Source organism: Siniperca chuatsi, linkage group LG15, assembly GCF_020085105.1.
Source record: "Siniperca chuatsi isolate FFG_IHB_CAS linkage group LG15, ASM2008510v1, whole genome shotgun sequence".
Lineage (NCBI taxonomy): Eukaryota > Metazoa > Chordata > Actinopteri > Centrarchiformes > Sinipercidae > Siniperca > Siniperca chuatsi.
In genome coordinates, this window is record NC_058056.1 from 27,671,351 (window position 1) to 27,692,445 (window position 21,095).

At 42.0% G+C, this 21,095-nt stretch overlaps 1 protein-coding gene across 1 annotated transcript in view; it reads left to right on the forward strand.

Annotated features, from left to right (window-relative positions):
- Positions 1 to 21,095, forward strand: part of LOC122862015 (neuronal PAS domain-containing protein 3) — a 316,717-nt gene that overhangs the window by 290,027 nt on the left and 5,595 nt on the right. The window contains 4 exon segments of the mRNA XM_044167164.1: positions 1,106 to 1,299; positions 3,552 to 3,658; positions 16,599 to 16,746; positions 17,455 to 17,570. Coding sequence (XP_044023099.1) covers positions 1,106 to 1,299; positions 3,552 to 3,658; positions 16,599 to 16,746; positions 17,455 to 17,570 — 565 coding nt within the window.

Consider the following 21,095-nt stretch of genomic DNA (forward strand, 5'->3'; position numbering starts at 1 on the left):
ATTGGTTTTATTGCACTAACCACAAGGAAATTGACTCTGTAGGTCACATTAAACATAAAGAAAACACAAAATAACAAGTAAAGATATACAAAAAGTAAACCATAGAACTATGGGAATGTTTATCAGTTGTTTAAATATAAAAACTAGCAAACTGTGCACATGCTTGTCTGACAAAAGCTCACTGAAGGAAAGCTCCAGAAGTTTGCAGCAGAAGAAATATTACAAACGATGGAAAACAGAAATGTCTGCAGACATAGTCCAGAGTATAAATACAAATATTTCTTAATACGCGCGAAGTTCGAACTCTGGTGTCCAAACCCCCGAGAACCGGTGGGCGCAGTACGCTCAATTTGTGATTAGCAACTCTGATGACGACACTACAAAATAACTCTACACCTGTTATGTGACCAAAATGAATTATCTTCCAAAATGAATTTGTATGTGGCATTGGTTCATGCTTTATACTTGTTCCTATACAAAATAAAATAAATAATATCTTGAGGTGCACCACCAATAAATTACCACAGGTTCTCCCCATGATGAACATGGACGCTGACTACATGAGCGTCTCGGGAGCGATCAGGCTACCGGGTCGATGTCCTCACATCTCTGAAAATGTTTAAGCAAACTGTCAAATATGGATTATTTGATGAAACGACCACACATTAAAAATCTAAATGGGTCATTTCGCACCCAAAAACATCACAAAACCAAACCCGTTGACATAACAGCTGCACAACAAAGACTATAACAGTGGGTTTGGTCCGTATCCTCCACCATCGCTGCTGGTTTCTGGGAAATGCTCTTCTTGGATACTTCGCTAACCCAAGTTCACATACAAGTCAGCACTCCCAAAGCATCCTGGGTAAAATGGGTGGAACAAAAATACATCTGGACATTTGGACCATTCTCGGCTAAATATGGACTTAAAATTGGGACAGTGCTTAAGAACAGACAAGAGCACAGACTGAGAAATTGTATCATTTTCATATGGTTAACATATCTAGTAACGAACCCTCTATGACCTTGGAACCTCATATCTCTCTTCCTGGTCCTTTAAACCCCCTCTGACCCCCATCTGTTTGTCTTTTTTTGTCCCGGTCAGGTGATCCACGTCACGGGACGTCTACGCATCAGGATGGCTTTGACGCACAGCCGCTCGGTGCCCAATCAGATTATGGGGATGGTGGTGGTGGCTCACGCCCTCCCGCCGCCCACCATCAACGAGGTTCGCATCGACTGTCAAATGTTCGTCACCCGAGTCAACATGGACCTCAAGATCATCTACTGCGAGAACAGGTAGAGGAGGGAAAATGGCCTGTTTGATGCCAAATTCTGATGCAATGTTTTCATAAAAATATGTAAAATGTGCACAAAGTGAAATCTACAGGAGCAGATTGATTGATGGTTTGAGCACAAGTGTCAAACATAAAACTCCATTTTACCGACAGTTTCTGCATTCTTGCTTCATATCTGCTGTTCAAGGGGGGGAAGAAAGTTGCCTTCCTTGTCGGAGCTTCTTATTCATGAGGAAGTCTGACCCAATCCTCCCTGGTTTAACAGTGAAATATGTTGCTGATGGATCTGGCTTCTTCCCTCTGTCCAGATAAAGCAGATAGGCATCAGGATCTCGCTCAGGAGTTAACCGGCCGACCGGGGAGATTCATATCAGCAAAAAAAAAAAAAAAACTTCATGTTTTATTATAAGAAGAGAGGAGGAAAAAATGATAGTAGACAGATTGCTTTTTTTGTGGGTGGAAAAAGGGACACAATGCGAGGCAGATGATGATATTCAATGCGGAGCGACAGACAAGCGTCGCTCCCATTACAGCCCCATTTTGAGGATGAGTTTCTAAGAGAATGAGAAAATGGGAGGATCGTTTTTTTCTAAAGAACAGAGTCTGCTGTTATCTGCCTGCCAGACTTCCCCCACCAGCCCTCTATCAGAATGATACCTTGGAAATTGTTCTGTCTATCCTGTGGCGAATTTGTTCAAATTAAACCTTTTAAAGCCGATGTGTGTTACCTATACAATAGACAGACGGGCTTCAGTCTCTGTTGTTGGGTTATTAGCTTTTTCTTTTTAATCGTTGAGTACCAGAACTGTACAGAGAAAATTGCCCCGTGGTGACGAGTTATACATTTCAAAGTTTCGCAACATTTCCACTTCCGTGCAGTTCAGTGTGTCGTGCAAGTATGGACACAGGAGCTTGTCCGGCACAAAGAAACAGGACAGAGCACAGTAAAATGTACATATCAGCCTACAGATATTCACAAAATTGTCAGCAGAGGTCACAGAGTCCCTGAGAAGCCATGATGGAAAAGCACCCTACAGAAACATCTTGCAAACCGTTTTTATTGAATTCTACTTTGAATTTGGCCTTAAGCAGAGACTACTGACGAACTGTAGTGTGATTAGGGAACGTGAAGATTGCGGAGCATTTCTAAAAGACATATAATCACTCTGATCTAGAGGAGGTAGTTGATTTTATTTGTACCGCACTCTGGAAATCTTCACGTGTTCGGCTGAATGTGCTGTAAATGTAGAACGCAGTAGTGCTGAGTAGGACGCGGTAGGATTGGACTGGATAGTTTAGTATTGTTAGGATGTGCAAGCAGGTTAGAGAAGCAGAGTCGCTGGTCTATCATCTTCAGCCTGACAGTAGCGTTTCTCGTGTTTTTTAAGGTCTTTCTCAGGGTCTCTTTGCGTAGTCTCTCTGAAATACTCCAGTGGGATTTGATAAGTCTGGCTAAAGCTGTCTACACGCGATCAGTGGCAGAATCAATGAGCTACTGTGTGTTTTCATATGGAGCCAAAACACCAAACCTCGCAGCAGCACCACCTCTGCGCCGCGCTCAGAGTTCAATCAGTGTAAACTTTGACCTTGTTTGTCAGTGACCTTTCAAAGCACAACCAATGAACTGACAGCAAGCAAAAACAAAAAACGAAACCTGACTTGATGAAGGACTGGTTACTACGCACGCTGATGACCTACGTTAATTAAATATAACTCTGTTGTTGTTGGGGGCGTGACAGGAAGTTATGAGGAAAATTCGGCACAGACTGATTTCAAGGTAATTAGTACAAAAACAGCCTATAAAGCCTATAAACCTATAAAAGCCTTTGAACAGCCAAAAAAGTTATATAATTATGATTTTGCCTTTCTTGCTGAGTTATATGGTTTTTAGAATATGGACAGAAAATCTCATTATCATATTTCTTCAGAAATCCTGAAAAAATGCCCTCAAATTTCAGAAGAAAATGCCACAACACACAATGTAATTTACCCAAACCGTGAGCTTTTTCTAAACCCAAGCAAACTACGAGCGTTTCACAGCGTTAACCACGTGTTTATTGTTACCTTGACGACGAAGGCCCGGTGCGCTGGTGCCGGTTGCTGGACATTGGTAGGATTATGCAAGAAAAATGGTGCATAACTTTTCGTAAGATATGTACAAATCGTTGTGTGAGGACACGTTGTTCAGTAACATACTCGTGTTTTAGAGCATTAATGTTATTAATATTAAACTAATGTGCTCTTGTGTTTCAGGATCAGTGACTACATGGACCTGACTCCGGTGGACATTGTGGGGAAGAGGTGCTACCAGTTCATTCATGCTGAAGACGTGGAGGGAATCAGACAGTGTCACCTGGACTGTGAGTACAGTCACTGCCGACATACTCTGATCGATTCGACAATCAAGTCAACTTATTGATCCTTCTTGATCTTGGAAGCAGCAGTTGATGAAACAATTTCAACTCGAGGTCCCATTATGTGCTTGTTCTGGAGCTCGCCATGGAAACACAGATGTTCAAACATTCCCATGGCAACTGAATCTGCTGATGAGGACTATGTGATGTGGTCAAAAGCCCCAGAACAAGCGAGTAAATGGGCCTTGAGTTTTATCAAATTGAAAAAAATTATTTCTTAGCACCTGCTGTTTTATACTGAATCATGTCACCCTGCAGTCTTTTTATTTCTGATTTCTCATAAACTGGCGCCATCTTGTGGAAGACAGATGTCACTGCAGACACTTAGCTAACCAACCACAGAAACATGGAAGATTTTTAATTTAGGGTTAAAGTTTGAATCTGACCTGATTTAAAAAAAAAAAAAAAAAAAAAAAATCTAATATGAATATTGTTTAAACATGTCCTATGACATGTTGGATGAGACTTTTCGGACATATTGTGACATGTTGGACAACATTTTGTCCAATAGTAAAGCTCCTGTGTATCCCTTGTGAGGACAATATTATCGCAGTAGTACTGTATTTCTAGATTTAACTTCAAAAGTTAAAGGCCACTTAGAGAATCTTTGCCTTCCAGTATCTTTGAAGAGTTTCCTCACAGCAGCCGCACTACAATCTTATTACCCTTGTCAGGAGGCATAATACACTCTGCCGACACACACACACACACACACACACACACACAGAGGCAGAGGTTTGGTGTCCCTGTTTAGTGGCTGTCTGGATGATTTGCAGCGTGCTGTTTGTTGCTGCAGTCAGATCTTTACTGTGGTGGTAAAAGCTGAGGAGGCGTTCAGAGCTGCACAGCGTTTCACGGCGTGTCGGAGGCAGTGAAGGCGTTTGGGCGGAACGCCAAATAATAACAACCTGACAGCAAGGACAACACGCCTGATGGGAGTCAAACCACAGACCTCTACAGTCAAATACTGTCTACTGCAGCTGATTACAGTCAGATACAGTGAGATCTATTTTTTAAAGTTGAGCGCTCTCTCTTGCTTTAAGGTGTCCGTCCCTCCCTTGAGCTTGCTGCATTCACACAAAACACTGTATTTATACAAATGTGACCACTGCAGTGTTTTTTCTCTCACGTCTCTTTTCCGTAGACCTGATCAGATACTCGAAATGCGGCTCTGAACTGACTCTAACCTGGCTCAAATACCATCGGTAACGACGTGGTTTTGTTTTGAATTATGTACTTATATGGTCAAAATTGACCATGTACTGTATCTGTGTGGGTGGGAGCTAAAAAATAGTTTGTTATATAATTTCAATTATCATCAGCCTGACAGGCAGTTTTGGGCAGACTACTGTACAGGTCTGAACCAGTTTGGGGGGGACAGCGTTGTTACCCTTTAGCCCCATCTGTGACCTCAATGCTTCGTACTCTCCATACGTTGCTCCACGAGCCACACAGTAACGTATGCAGTGCTGTGGTTACGTTTTGACCGACTGGTTATTTGTTGTCACCCATGAAAGAGAGTCAGAGCTAACGCTAGCTAGCACCCCTCCTTTCTATAGTGCAGCACTGAGTGTGCAGGAGCTGCTGCTGATGACTCAGCAGGTGGTGAAATAACATGAATGGCATGTAACGTCTAGTGGGAATCAGTGTTAACATTAGCAAGCTAGGCTAACTAGCTTCCACTTAGTGGAATACAAACTTAACAGCACGTTGGGTCCAAATGTTGAATGTTGTGAAGAGACAGGTCGAGTCGCTAATCGTTGATAGCTAACGCTGTGTGGGCTTGCTGAAAAGGGGAAAACACGTCTTGTTTGACAGTTGGTTGGATACACAGGCCACCGTGGAAGTTGACAGCAAGTCTCTTGGCAAAACCGGCTCCGCTGTCAGTCATCTGTTGCCATGGGAAACACCAACTCAGGCTGGAGGCTTCCACAGCAGCGGCAGTATCGGTATAGTTTTATTTCTTTACACAAAAACTGAGGAGAATTCATATTTCAGTCCAACGTTATATACATGTGGTATATATGCAACTGTTGAACATTTTAGGAAGTGCACTCATGTGTTTGCACAAAGCACTAAATATGCAAACACTGGCACGACTTCACTGAGTTTGCAGCAAATGAATTTCAGTTAAACCACGTTTTACCTGCCTGCAGATCTCCCAGAGTTACCATAACACACGACAGAACTAAAACATGTCGCACGCCTCAACAGGAAAAAAGCATGAAGCTCCCTAAAACTTTTTCAATTACCTCGCCCAAAAGTTCCTGAGCTCTGAACATTCAGAGTGGCAATCAGGAAGTGACTCTACAGCGGCCTGGCGGGGTCAGACGGAATAAGGGGGGGGGAGTTTAGGATGTGTAAAACACGAAAAGAAGGAAGTGAAATATGGAGGGAGATTATTCCTCTCTGTCTGCTGTGAGGATGGGAGGTCAGGGAGGCGAGCCGGCAGCCAGCGGTTTAAATGACTTGGTTTTAGTCGAGCGTAGTCTAATACAGCACCTTCAGTCACCTCGGCTGCTCGTTTTATTCTTCCTCTTTCAAAATTAATTTCCTCTCTGAAAGGGGGGCTTTCAGAAATGGATGGCTACGGGGCGCTAGAGCTGCTTTTTTCTCTTCATCCTCCCTGTCAAATGGAGCACAGTCAGATTGTTCTGAAATCTGCCTTTCTTCGGGGCGGTTTAATTCGGGGGCTTTATGAACTCGCTGCTGATGGTGTGGAAGCTGATTTCAGAACAGCGGCCTAATGATTCTCATCTGTTTTAGCAAACTTGGTGAAGCTTTCTGCCTAATTGGATGGTGACAAATGTGGTTTGTGTTTTGTCAGTGACGGGTTTTAGGTGTGGTACAGGCAGGAGGGACTTTCTGTTGGTCGAACGCTCTGTGTGTGTTTGGTGATTTTGTGCACATTGCAGACTTGAATAAAATAATTTTTACTTGAAAACAAGGAGCTTCCCGTCGTCTCCATGCTGTTTTGGTTTGTATGGATTAAGTATTAACTCATTTAGTTTACCACTGGAGTGTTTTAGCAGTTTGTATTTTTTTTGGCCACACAATCGATGAGTTGTTAGTCGTATAGATACCTGCAAATGTTTTGCTCACATGTTGTTTTGTTCGCCTACATTTTAATTTTTCCGTCTTTCTTCATGTGTTCTTTTGAATTTCCTGTCAGATCGGCAGTAGTGCCTGTTTGCTGTGTGAGTGAAGCTTTAAAGTGATTGTAGCAGTCCAGAGGTTTGTGTTTGAACAGTGAGAGAGGTTCACCGCTGAAAACTCCAGTTATTCAATTTCGTTGTCGGGGACAAGGACAGCAAAGCTCTCCAGACTCTCTAGTTCTTGCTTCGAGTCGTGGTCCTTCCCTCGTGAACTGAAACAATTTTTGCACACAACGAGACACAAAGTCATCGGACAGCTGCGTGATCGTATGTTGGGAAGGAGACATTAACTGCTGCAAGGCTTGTGTTTGACCGATCAGCAGCGTTCTGTACTGTAAACTCTACCACCATACTTTAGGTCCTTCAGAAAGTCCGACCTCAGGAACACAGACGTTTTGAGGCCAGAACCCGAAATTGGAAACAGCTTCCTGTGGTCGAACTGCAGATAAAGTTCATCTTCCCAAAATGATCCCTGAAGAAGGCCATATTATTTTCTTTGCGTTCTGTCTGATTGCACACTAAATTTACGCTTGAGCACATCAAATCTGTCAAAAAATAACCCTTTTATTTTTCAAAGGAAACTGAGTTTTGCAGTTCTTCATGATGAGATCCAACAGCTGCAGGTTTTCAGGCAAGAAAAAGACTTTCTGCAGTTTTATTTTTCTGTTTTTGCAGAACAGCAGCAGCTCGCAGGCTCTGATTTTTTTGTGGGATTTATTTCCACGTCTGCTCTCGGTTCCCCCGCTGCTGCAAGAGTCGGATAGTTAGGGAATCGATCAAGGTGTATTTTAGAGGGATAGCCTGTTCTCTCAACAGGGATCTAAATTTTAAAAGGCTTCTTTTTAAGTGGAGGACGAGGCGTGATCCCTCTCTCTGAAAGGGCGTCACTCTCTAAGTCTCTATCATTACCTGCTGACAGCCGGTCTTAGCTCGGGTCAGATCTCAAAGTCAATCTGTCCTTGTTTCCACTCCGAGAACAGAGAGAAAGAGAAAGAGAGAGATAGAGGGTGAACTTGTCTTTTCACAAAGAAAGGGAGGGAATGGGAAAGAGTGATTTGTAGGCAGAGAAAGAGGGAAAAGCAGAGAAATACTTGGCACAAGGGATGAAGAGAGAGATTCATCTTTTCTCAAAGAAAGGGAGAGAAATGGGAACGAGTGATTTGCTGATAGAATAAAGAAAGAGGCAGAAAGAATGAGAAAAGGGAAAGTATAAAAGAGAGGAAAATACCCATCATTTTACAAAGAAAGAGGGAGAAAAGAAAGAAATAAGGTGCTGCTTTTTTAAAAAAGAAATGGAGGAGATACTTGCAAAAAAGAGAGGATATGTTAGGATATAATTATGGTTTTACAGAGAAACGAGAGGGTTCTCTTGGTTTTATAGAAATAAAGGAAGACAGAAAAAGGAAAGAATACTCATCTTCTATAGAAAATTTATTAGAAATTTGAGTTAATCTCAGGAGAGAGATGTGGGCTACTCATCTTTGTTCCAAGAAGGGGAGAGGTACTGCGGGGTAAAAGCGAATGAAGGGGAAAGAGATTTTCAGAGGACAGAGGACAGAGGACAGGATATGTTCATTATTTTCTCACAATAAAAGCAAAGGAATCTGTCAACCATCAGTCAGGGGACAAACAACGGAGGCAAAGTTACAACCAAATGCTCCATTAGTAACCAGCAAAACCACTAGAGGCCAGTACAGCTAATGTTCGCTTGTGGAGGCTGGGCAGTCACCAACAGCATCAAAATATACTTAAAGTACCAAAAGAATAATATATATATTCTATCATTGGATTATTGATAAATGAATGTGTTCATCCATTTATGTTGCAGCTGGTGAAGGTGGAGCTAATTTAAATTACTTTCTATACTGCTGGATGACTTGTGAATTTCCCTCCGGGGATCAATAATGTCTTATCTTAACCTGTAATAATAGATCATAATTTATGTGTTGATTGTATTTTGTATTATTAATCTGAATCTACAAAGTAACTAAAGTTATCAAATAAATGTAGTAAAAAGTACAATATTTAGCTCTGGATTGTAGTCGAGTAGAAGTAGAAAGTAGTATGAAATGGAAATTCAGTACTTGAGTAAATGTACTTTTACTTTCCACCACTGACTGACTGACATTATTGTGGAAATTGCGGCCCTGTAAGATAAAGCAATATTAACTCACAGAGCCAAATATCGGACTGTGTTTTGTTTTTTTTTTAAAGTAATTTTTCAGGTTTGAGTAGTCGGTTTCTGATTGGGTCAAAAAAATGTTCAAATATGAACAAAAGAGAAAGAAAGTCTGAATAATATTTAGTTTTTTTAGAGCAAAACACGGAGGAGAAGTGGAAAAAGAGAGACACATTTGGACATACAGAGAGGGAAAAGACTGACGGAGAAGAGACCAGAAAAGAGACAGACAGGATGTTTTGGAGAGAGAGAGAGAGAGAGAGACATTCAAATGCAATGGGAAATGAAGAGAGTGAGAGAGAGCAAGAGACTAGCGCAGAAGTGAAAGCTCGGAGGATTTAAGCCTGCAGGCGTTTTAGCAGAGCTCGTCTCTCTGGACTAAGACCGCCTTTAATGAATCCACACACACTGAAAGGCATTTTTTATCTGTCTGCAGACAAAACACACACACACACACACACCTGTGAAACTATCCACACAGGTGCGTTAGTAAAACACACAAAAAAATAAGCCTTTCGGGATGAGCGAGAAACATGGACGACCTCAATGACGTGAGATACGCACACAAACTGTAGAAAACACCGGACAAAGTGACTGAAACGTCACCGGCTGACTTCTCTATGACTTTCCTACAATTTGAAGTTGTTCTCCTTCATCTTTAAATCCTTCATTCTGCCAGTATAATTCTGGTTTGTTACAATGTGGGACTTATTTTTTGTAATTTGGGCCATAATTTCTATCAGCAACGACACTGTACTCACCAAGTTGATAGTTGAGATCTGGTAAAAAGGCGACGTCACTAAAAAGAAGTCTGACGGGTCGGAAACACGAGCAGTCAGACAATCAGACAGTTGATCCAGATCCAGATTATCTAATCAGCTTTATTTTCTAACAGAGAGTGAGCACGCCTGAAATGCTAATAATCTAATAATCCCCCATTGCACATAAATACTGTGTGCACACAGCTACAGTTAGTACAGTAGGTCAAAGTTGATGAAACTGAGCAAACATCTTAATAATAATCTTTAATACATTTCACAATGACCTCATCAAAAACATTAATGCAGATGTAAACACATGCAGAGCACATTACAATCAGAATCAGAGCTAGAAGAGTTCCGATTGTCCAAACCACATCAGGAGCTGGTCTGACTCACACTGGGATCAGATCTCAGCGGGTGTAAACGACATGTGCACAGTTTGGCCAAAGAGCTGAAAGGTCACCTAACCCCGCCTCTTCCTGTTATCTCAAACTCTGTCAAAATAAAAGCTACAGGCGAGTTCTTCCTCTACAAAGGAAAAATAAGTAGAGTCCATACAGCAGCATCGCTTCAGGAGACGACGTTACGACATGCAGGACCAGCGTCACGTGATCAACGGGGATAACCGAGCCAGCACTCATGCTAACAAGTAACTCCACTGGCTCTGATTACATCGTTACAGTATAAGTAATGCTAGCCTAGTTGCAAAACTGACAAAAAGTAGCCTATATGTCGGATGCCTTCCAAGCCCCTAACAGCTCAGGAGCAGCTCTGGATCAGGTGATTTTGGTTTAGTAGCCACAGTCAGAATTACACATCACGTCATGCCCAATAGCCCAAAAAATACTCACCTTTCTTTTCCTTTCCTTTACACTCTCACTACAAATGGAACAACTTTAATTTATGGATAACATTTTCGGTAAGTCAGCAAAGCTCTATTGGTTCCAAAAATGCTGAAACCTGAAGAAGCCTGGAAACCTTTCGGCAAATGTTCTCCGTGAGCAACTTTCAGTGGAATAAATGGGGTGCCATCTTGGAACGCGGTATCCAGTTATCTTATACATCATGACGCTTTCGCCTGCCACCATTTGTCACGTGACGTTGTAGCGGCCCCTTGAGATCATCCCACGTTGCTTCCTTTGACCTGACATGTACCATGTTGGTTGACAGGTCCGATCACAGTGCAGCCAGAGTCAAGATATCGAGAATACTTTGGCTGTCAGTTCTATTAATAATCTGGATAATGAGAAGACCATGGAGGATGTTAAATCAGCTATTGTAACTCTGTCTTTTTTGTTTCTAACCTTAGTCCAAATGACTAATATGGAAGAGGGCGGACTTTCAAACTGTTCAGCAGTGGGCCAGCAGAGGGCAACGGGGCAGCGATCTACTTACATATACACACTTTCTCTCTCTTTCTCACATAACAGAAGGTCTTCATCCCCCCCGTTTCCGGGCAGACAGAAAGGACGTTACCATAATGCAGTTTAACAGCCGTAACTTACCTCCATGTTAATGTGACACACACACACACACACACAAAAGGGGTAAAGGTAATCTGAAAGGTAGACGAGACTAAAGGGGAAATCCAGCAGTTTAACAAGAAGGAAAGCGAGCCAGAAGGGGAGAGAGATGGAGTGAAAAAAGCAATAAAAGAGAGGTATAGAAAAAGGAAAAGGGGAGAGATAAACACAGAGGGAAAGACAACGGCAAAAGTGTGACATTGACTGGAAGAGAGAGCGACGGAGGAAATGAAGAGAAAAAAGCGAGGTGGAGAGGCTTTAAAAGGGAATAGAACTCCTTTAATCTATTGGTCTCTCTCCTGCAGCCTCGGGCGAGCCTCCAGCACACTCTCTCTCCCTCCCTCCCTCTCTTCCTCTCTTCCTCCCCTCTCCTTCATTAGTGGACAATCAAAGAGTGGGTGATTTAATAGAAGAGTAAGAGAGGGTTAACATATAAACCTCACCTGCAGAGAGAGAAAGAAGGAGGGAGAGACAAAGAGGAAAGTTGAACAGACGGATTGAAGCTAGTTTTTTTATGATCCAAGACTTGTTTCGGTCGCAGGTCCAGCTGGCAGGTTTCATTTTTTCCCTTTCCTGGTCACCATCGCTGGCTGCTCTCATGCCAGACAGAGAATCGGCTGTCAGTGATGTAATGCTTATTTTCCATGTTCTGTCGTTTACTGTAATAACCAAGCATCGTGATTTTAATGCTCAAACGTTCATAGTTAGCTTCTAATATTATTCAGTTTGAAGAGACTTCGCCACACATGAAGCGAAGCCTGCGAGCTAATACTCTTATAAACATAAATCCAAGGCACCTTTCTCTTCATGGCGGTTCACTATAATCCATATTTTTATAATAACAATATATGAAGTGTCGGTGTCTCTGGTAGGGAATCACCAGCTGAACCTGCAGCTCCGCTCGGCTTCACGGAGGCTTTCAGCTCGTTGTTTATCTGGTTTTGTTTCTGGTTCGCTCTCAGCTCTCAGAGCGTCGCTTCCAGAGAAGAAGAAGCTGTAAAAAGCCTCTGAACGCTTCCTGCTCAGCAGCAGACAGCAGACAGACGCAGCCAGAGAGCAGCTGCTGAACATAGCGGAGCATCTAGCTGCTGAACATAGCGGAGCATCTAGCTGCTGAACATAGCGGAGCATCTAGCTGCTGAACATAGCGGAGCATCTAGCTGCTGAATATAGCGGAGCATCTAGCTGCTGAACATAGCGGAGCATCTAGCTGCTGAACATAGCGGCGCATCTAGCTGCTAAAGAGCCAGATGTTTCCCTCAGCAGCTGCTGGAGACCAAACACAGAGCTGACAGAGAGAAGACCGGACTGACGTCCATCAGGAGACACCAACACGCCTACTGATGAAGCGTCATGTGACTCTGACACGCCTCCTGATGAAGCGTCATGTGACTCTGTGGCTGCTGGAGGCAGAAACAAGCTGCTGTCTGCTAAAGAGTTCATCGCATCAGCTTAAAAGGGGATACGTTAATGTTGTGTTCACAACTTGTTTCTGCTGCAAACAAGTGGACAAAACAACAGTTATTAGGGGTTCAATCAGTCAGTGCTGCTACTCACCTGAAAGCTGCTGTTCATACAGCATTTCAAAAGCTCCGCCTCCACCCCGGCATCCACCCGTAGGCTCTGAGACTGCTGTCCTCCAGTGGGGAAGTCATTATCATCACTCCCCACTCCCTGTTGTGCTGAGGTTAGCGTTCCCTTGTTTCCTGTTGTAATCTCGATTTTAGCAAATAATGCAACATGTTGGGGTGCACGGTGGCAGAGCGGCTAAAGCTCCTGCCTCCCAATAAGGAGATCGTGGGTTCGTGGGATCGATTCCCGGACCAGACCAACATCACACAATCTCTCTGGGTGGAGTCTGCATGTCCTCCCCGTGTTACCGTGGGTTCTCTCCGGGTTCTCCGGCTTCCTCCTTGTCTGTCCTTGTCTGTGTCTGTGTTAGCCCTGCGACGAGTTGGCCACTGTCCAGGGTGTACCCTGCCTAAGGCCCAAAGTCACTGGGATAGGCTCCAGTCACCCGCGACCCCTAACGGGACCAAGCGGTAGAAAATGGATGGATGGATGGATGCAACATGTAGGCAGATTTGAGTTTTTTCCTTTTTCCATCACAAGGACTATACTGACCAAAGTCCTATCACAGCTGACACTCACTACGAATAACAGTAAGACAACAGAGCGAAGAATATGGAATGGGTACTGTTGTATTTAGGTGTGATCGGATAATACAGGGTACAAAAGTAGACAAGTATGAAAGTAGCAGTGCCCCAATAAAAAGTCCTATATTCAGGGGTCATACTTGAGAAACACATCACTGAAGAGAAGAAGTTAATTCCATCGCTTGTCTCCAAGTCTGTCCAGTTTGTCTCCACAACACACATCAATATGTTTGTTAAATGCATATCAGACCCCAGATTGAACTGTTTTGAGGGGAGATTTCAGAATAAAAGCTCCAAAATCAGAATTAGCCGGAAAGTCAGTGTCAGTATTGATCATGTAGCCTTATATTTATTAATTAATATTTATTGCGATTGTCTTCATGTCCTGGCGAGTAGTGAACATCAGCTGACAGCATGGTTTCATATGTGAGACCGTGTGTATTGTGTACGCAGCACAGTGTGTAGTGTGCTGAAGTTATAAAGCCTTGTATGGCTGTGTGTGTGTGTGTGTGTGTGTCCTCCTCCATTGGACATGCTGATACACTGAGCTGCTCTCTGAGGACCTGCAGTCATCTGAACAGGCAGCACCGCACTGTGTGTGTGTGTGTGTGTGTGTGTGTGTGCGTGCATTCATTGTGTCGTTATTTACTCTGCCGTACAAACAAAGCAAGGTCACATTCAAGGTGACGTGATCTCACCATCTCTGCCTTAACATGCAAACAAGTTATTTTCCCCTCTCTCTCTCTCTCTCTCTCTCTCTCTCTCTCTCTCTCTCTCTCTCTCTCTCTCTCTGAATAGGCAAATAGAGAACGAATGAGCGCCGGCCGCCCGACCAAAGTCAATTACAGCAGCCCTGGGGATGTCGTCTTAAACAATGCTATTAGTTTCTAATAGTTTTTAATTACTGGCCTTCTTTTTATATAAATCACCCCCTACTTTCTCTCTCTTTCTTCTCTGTCGTGGAAAAACCTATTTGTGTCCGTAATTAAATGGAGGAGAGGGATATGAATTTAGTGGCCCTCGCTTCTCGTCTGACTGTTTCTGTTTGAGCGGCTCCTGATTAATGCCAATACATATTGCTTGAGATAACCATTTAGTGGTTAATTTAGCCAAATTTATTGCCTGCGTGCCGTCGCAGGACGGAGCACGGGTGGGGGGTGGAGGGGGGGGTTGCCACCTCCCAAGGCCACGGGGCCCGGTCGCAGTGTCACAGCACTATCTGGTGGAGAGTGGCAGGTACTGCAGCGCTTTCAGGTTTATGTAATCGTCAATTATTGTTGTGAACCAATTATGAAGAAGAACAGAATTTGGTGAACGGTTAAAAACTTGTATCTACAGTTTTGGGGGTGTTATTTTTGTTGGATGAGATGAAGAAGAAAAAGAGAGAAAGAATGAAAAACAGATATGTATGGAGACCTAAAGTGTTAAATATTGAATAAATAAGTAAAACAGTGTTGATCATACGAATAAACACAGACAAAATATATAATCTACAATAAAACTGGCATTTTAAAACTCAGTATTATAAAATGTGTTTTCATCCTGCTTCTTTTCACAATAACAGTAGTCTGCAGGTTATTTTTATTTTATTTCAGCAGCATTTCTTTCTAAATGTCCCTTTTTTCAAAGTCTGTTTATATTTCATAATGTTTCTCTTCATCAAAGTCATAAATCTTTGCCTTTTGTTAATCAAGACGAACGGGGCAGAGCCAGTGAGAGATGAGGACATATGGGATGGCGTTAGCTAACTAGGTACATCAAAAGAAAGGCGAATTACAAAAATAACTCTTCAATCGACGGATGTCTTTGATCAATATGAAAAAAAATTAGCTTAACTGCTCCTAGCAATCGACTGAAAATGATGTAGACCAGCCGGCTGCGTCACTTACTGCTGATTGGTTCGGACTAAATCACGCCACTTAGCAAACAGAAATCGGCCAACGTGAAGAAGATGTCAGGCTGAATCATGAAGTGAAAAGTTTGACAGGTGTAGCAACAGTAACTAAGCAGGTCTTAGCAGTGGCTCAGCTGGCGACGTTTGCTGTAACTGTGTTCAGACACAACTTAAAGCCACTTTTAGAGGCAGCGTGACTGCATTCAACGTCAGCGGAAAGACGCGATCAGACGCGAATTTGCTCAACATGGCCTCATCACTGTGGGCATGGCAACGCTCACAAGCTAGCAAGTAGCTTGCTCATTAGCTAACACATGGTGGAAATAAGAAACCTGCACTTTCTCCAATAATGTAGTAGTAATAATAATAATAATAATAAAACTTTATTTATAGAGCACTTATCAAAACAAAGTACAAAGTGCTTCACAACAAGAGAAATAAATTACCACAGTGAATTACGAAATATAAAGAAATAAAATACACAAAAGCAATAAAATAAACAGCCAGTTCAGGTAAAATCAGGATCTGCTTTCAGATAAAAATGTAAATGTATGTGACGTTGTGCCAAGCAGCACTTCGTTCTGGTTTGTATCTGTAATCCTGGGGGCCGGGGTCATAGAAAAGACGGATCCCAGTATGTGTCCACAGCAGGTGAAGAATAAACTTACTGGCCAAAATACTGCGCAGCCGGCAGGTAAATTTCGATTTCATTTGCAAAAATGAGCTTTGCTTTCTGTCTGAGCGCACAGTAACGCTGCTCTTCCTCAGGCACGCTGATGTGCTAACCGCTAACTTTTAGATAGTAAAACTTTACATGTTCACATGTTAGCATGAAGTATCAAAACATATCATGGAAATATGTGTGTAGTGATTGTATTGTCTCAGGCCTATCAGAGACACACAGCAACATGAACAGACACACACACACACACACACACACACACACAGAGGCTGGCAGTGTGTGTTGGTCTGATTAATGACGGCAGCAGCAGAGCAGCTCTCAGCCAGCTGTCACATGACATCTGATGACTGCCTCCCTCTCTCTCTCTCGCCCTCTGTCCAACTCTTCCTCTTTCTCTCTCTCATGTGATGAACAAGCTGCTCGGTCAGTGTGATGTCCAACAGTTTGGAACAGCCCGAATATCAAACATCCCCCATGAAATAACAAACCTTTCTCTCTCTCTCTCTCTGTGTGTTTTCTACGTCTCTCTCTCTCAGTGATGAATAAGGGTCAGTGTGTGACAAAGTACTACCGGTGGATCCAGAAGAACGGCGGTTACATCTGGATCCAGTCTAGTGCCACCATCGCCATCAACGCCAAGAACGCCAACGAGAAGAACGTCATCTGGGTCAACTACGTCCTCAGGTCAGAGGTCGACTCGGCTCGGTCGTCATGACGATTCCCAAACTTGGTCTTTAATGAATGAAGATATATGAAGAAGCCAGATTAATGAATTAATTAAACAATTATGCAGATAAATACAAGAGTAATCAAACAACATTCAATAGATGAATGCATATATGCAACCAGTTAATACGTTAAATTAATGTATTAAATGGAAATTATGTTATAAAATTACACAAATGCACATTAAATAGATATAGATAGATATTGCAGGGAGTTGTTTACTTTCACTGCAAGTAATTTAACGTGAGAGAAAAGACAAACTGAGGTAAAGATGCACATTCAAGTTACTTCAGTCAAAACTCCTGTAGGTTTAAAAAATATTTCGGCTCTTGTGTTGGAATATGCCTGAATATCATTTTAAAAAATGTGTGAAGTTGGGATTTGTTTCTGACCTTTTAGTTTTATGTATGTGGAGTTATAAAATTATAAACAGTTGAATTAAGAAGATAACATTATCCGTTGTATTGTTTTCAAAATAAATAAAAATATAACTAAAAATATCTGCCAGCGTTTACTTTCTGTTGAATTTTCCCATCTGAGCCATTTTACTGTGAATACCGGCTTTTATTGAAGAGTTTATAGGAGAAACTAATGAGGGAATAAATGAGCAAATGTTAATTTTGTAACTAACTAAAACAAAACCATCTTTCTGTGGTTTTTTCACAGTAATCCAGAGTATAAAGACACGCCCATGGACATCGCCCAGCTGCCCAACCTGCCCGAGAAGACCTCCGAGTCCTCCGAAACTTCCGACTCTGAGTCCGAGTCCAAAGAAAACTCTGGTAGGTAGGAAAGACGGGAGAAAGATAGGAAGGAAGGAGGAGCAATTAAACATCATTGAGAAATAAATGTTTTAGAGGTTAAAAGGTGGAGGGGAGATAATCAGAATCATGGGAGGAAAGGAGGATGGAGAAAAGAGTAAATAAATAAAAAAGAAATAAAAAGAAAAGAAATAGAGAAAACATGAAAATATGAATTACAAGCAGAATATCATGTAATTTTTCCTGTGTTTTTTAATATAATATTCAGATTAAAACAGTCACTCTCACTCACAACATTCTTATAAAACCTGCATGATTCTCTACAAGCACCTCTTCAAGTGTTCCCAGTATAACCAGCAGTAGAAAACACAGCCTGAATAAGAGAAGCCAAAGATATGTTATCAGTTGGTGCCAGCGTGCCGCCTGTGCCAGGCTGGATGGTGATGAACGCCAGCAGCTGCAGGGACTGAGCACTTACTGGCAGCGCTGCAAAATGACATAAAACACGGCATAACTCTACAGAGCGCCACAAAATACCTCCAAACTTCACACAGTTACACAAAGGCCACAAAGCCCCACGGAGCACCCTCCAAAAATGCACAAACAACACAAATGGAAACTAAATCCCACATTTCACAGCGTAACACCAATACATTCTGCTTTTTCTCAACATTTTATGTCTGTGAAGCCCAAAAATTAAGGTGTTGCCAGTTTAGTGACTTTCTCGCTAGATTTGGTGACTTTTAAGACCCCTTGAGCGATTTTTGGGGGACTTTTTGCGGGGAACTCCTTCTCCTTAGTTTTTGTTCAAAATGATTTAACTACTTAAGTTTGACAATTGGTGTGATACCATATCAGAGTTTAGGCTAACGTTAGCTCTTGGATTTAGCAAGTTTACACAGCAAATCCAGCCATTAGCATTAAGTTTGCCTAACTCACTGATTAGTCCTTAAAGCCTTTTCTTGTGTAATGTTAAAAGCGAATCATTCTGCTTGAAAGTAACGAACAATAAGGCATAAATCTAACTTCGGTGTTGCTTGTCCAAACATGGGTATATTGGAAAGAAATAACAGTGTAGGTGATCTCTGATTGATGATGTTCCTTATCATACTGTACTGTAATACAAAGGCTAACCAACCTGCAATACAAGAACAATGTTCTTCACTTCCTCGCCCTCAACATAGATCTTCACCTGATGAGGATGCTGAATTTACGCCCGGGTGATGTAGCCATCAAAAGCATTTAAGGCCATTTTGCAGGGTTCTTGTTTTAAAATGAGTCAGCTGGAAACAAGGTTTTCAACCAACTCTCAGAGATAATGTTAGCCACCAAGCTTGATCAAATCTGCCAGTGACAGATTTCACTAGAAGAGAGGAGCTGCTTTTGTCTAATTCTGCCTACAGAGGAAGGGAAAGTGAAGGGGCAGTCTACAGGTGACCTGACTGGGTGGCTACCTGAACAATCAAAGTGACATAAATCAAGTGTTTCAATTAGACTTTATTAATTCAGTCATTAATTCTCATGCAGCAAAACAAGCTTTGACAAAATCAAGTTGAATGTTTTGAGCTGTTTATTAGATTAATTATTGAAAATAACACGGATAATCTAGAAACATAATAACTAACACTACAGGGATCATAACCTAATGTGAGCGTTCATACAGAAGAATAAATTACATCTTAAAAATACTGACATCTGAATTCAAATCCAGAAAAACAAATCAAGGATTTACTTAGTGTGTCACCAACATTTCAAGCAGCCAAAACTGAAGAAAGCTCACACAGTGCCAGTATAGTTGAATTTAAACCAATGCAGGTCCTCCACCTTGAGCAAAATATTATCAAGTCCTGCAGCCTGCGTTGGCATGATGAGAATCAGTGCCAGCTGTTGTTCTTGCTGGAGGAGAATGATTCTGGCACGCTGTCGGCTGTAAACCGATGCCAGCTGCTGCAGGAGGCGGCCAGCTTCAACCGGGCTCCAACAGGCCCCGAGGTGCTCAGGCTCAACATATTCTAAAATGAGATATCTGGCCTTTGACCTTTGCTCTGTTAGGATGCAATCTACACAGCCAGAGAGGACACAAGTAAAGGTGCCAAACACAAAGAGGGCTCTTCTCTGTGTTTTTATTAAAGTTTGTTTTATTAGGACACTACAACATAATATCTGTGACATTAACATAAAAAGCGACATAACTGCTGCAAACACTCACTAGAGCACCAAATGTGCATTAATCCGCTGCTGAAAATAGTCGCCAACAAATGCACTGTTTCCTCCTGTTTGTTTGATTAAAAACTGCAGTGACCAGCTGTTTTTGGAAATTACTGAGCCTTTTTAAAAATTAAACTATACATTTTGTGAGTTGTTCTTAAAGATTTACGTCTTCAGTGTGAACCAGTGGGCTTGGAGATACGGACTAAGTCATAGTTGGAATACAGCCAGCGTTATCCTTTAAATTGCGTTGAAGTAGAAAATGTGAGTGTGGGGAATACTACCTTCCTTTTCAGTTTGCATCGCAGAGCCATTACCTTTTTGCGCGTTATTTTTCGATAGCCACAGAAAAGTGGCACTCCATAACATTAAACGAAACTTTCAAAAGTCATTAAAAAAAAAAAAAAATCGTCCAAATCAAAGCAACAGAAGACAAGATATCCTGACTTTAAGTTTGAGTCGTATTTCAAAAACACTTCCCATAATGCAACTTGATATTGCCTTTCATTAGCCTGCCTGGTATCTTTCAAACTTCACATTACAAGTTTATAAGGCAGGCTTTCTGTTATAAATCCAAGACAAAATAACCCTAATGATAATAAACCCTCAAAAAAAAACCCAAAATCATCCAATCAAAAATCAATATTTCAGTTATTATTATTGAAATGCTTGTCTCCATCTTGATAAAGTTTGGTGAACTGTGGAAACACCGGGGACAACAGTGGAAATAAGTCCAGCATTTTACTGTTTTATACCTGACAAATCCTCATATGTGGCACTTTGTAAGTGCTGTCAATAAACCAAACCCTCCCTGGGAAACACTCAAACACCAGGTGCGTTTTTGATTCCAGCCTGAGAATAAATCTGTTTTGCTTAGAGAGCACACTTAATGGAGATACAAGGTTTCCCCCAGACAAAGCAATTGAGTCGACATTTCAGGTGCCATGAGGGAGTCAGCGCGTTGCCAGCTGGGCAGCCGCTGGTCTCAGTGTGTGCTGGCAGGGTTTGAAGTGTGTGTGTGTGTGTGTTTTGTGTGTAATGGGCTGGACAGAGCCAACATGCCTGAACAGCAGCAGCTACAGATACTGAACACACATCAGTGCATCCACAACACAACACATGGAAATCCTGTCTGGAAAAATAAAAGGATCAACACCTGAGAGTCACTGCTCGAGAATTCAAATGCACAGAGTGAATTCTGTGACATGAACAAAGGTTTTGAGGAACCGCCTGTTGCCTTTGTTTTTATGCCACAATTAATTTTTTCTTCAGAGTAGTTTGAACTGTTTCACCACTTTGGTCCAAGCTGAAATATCTCAACAACTACTGAATGGATTG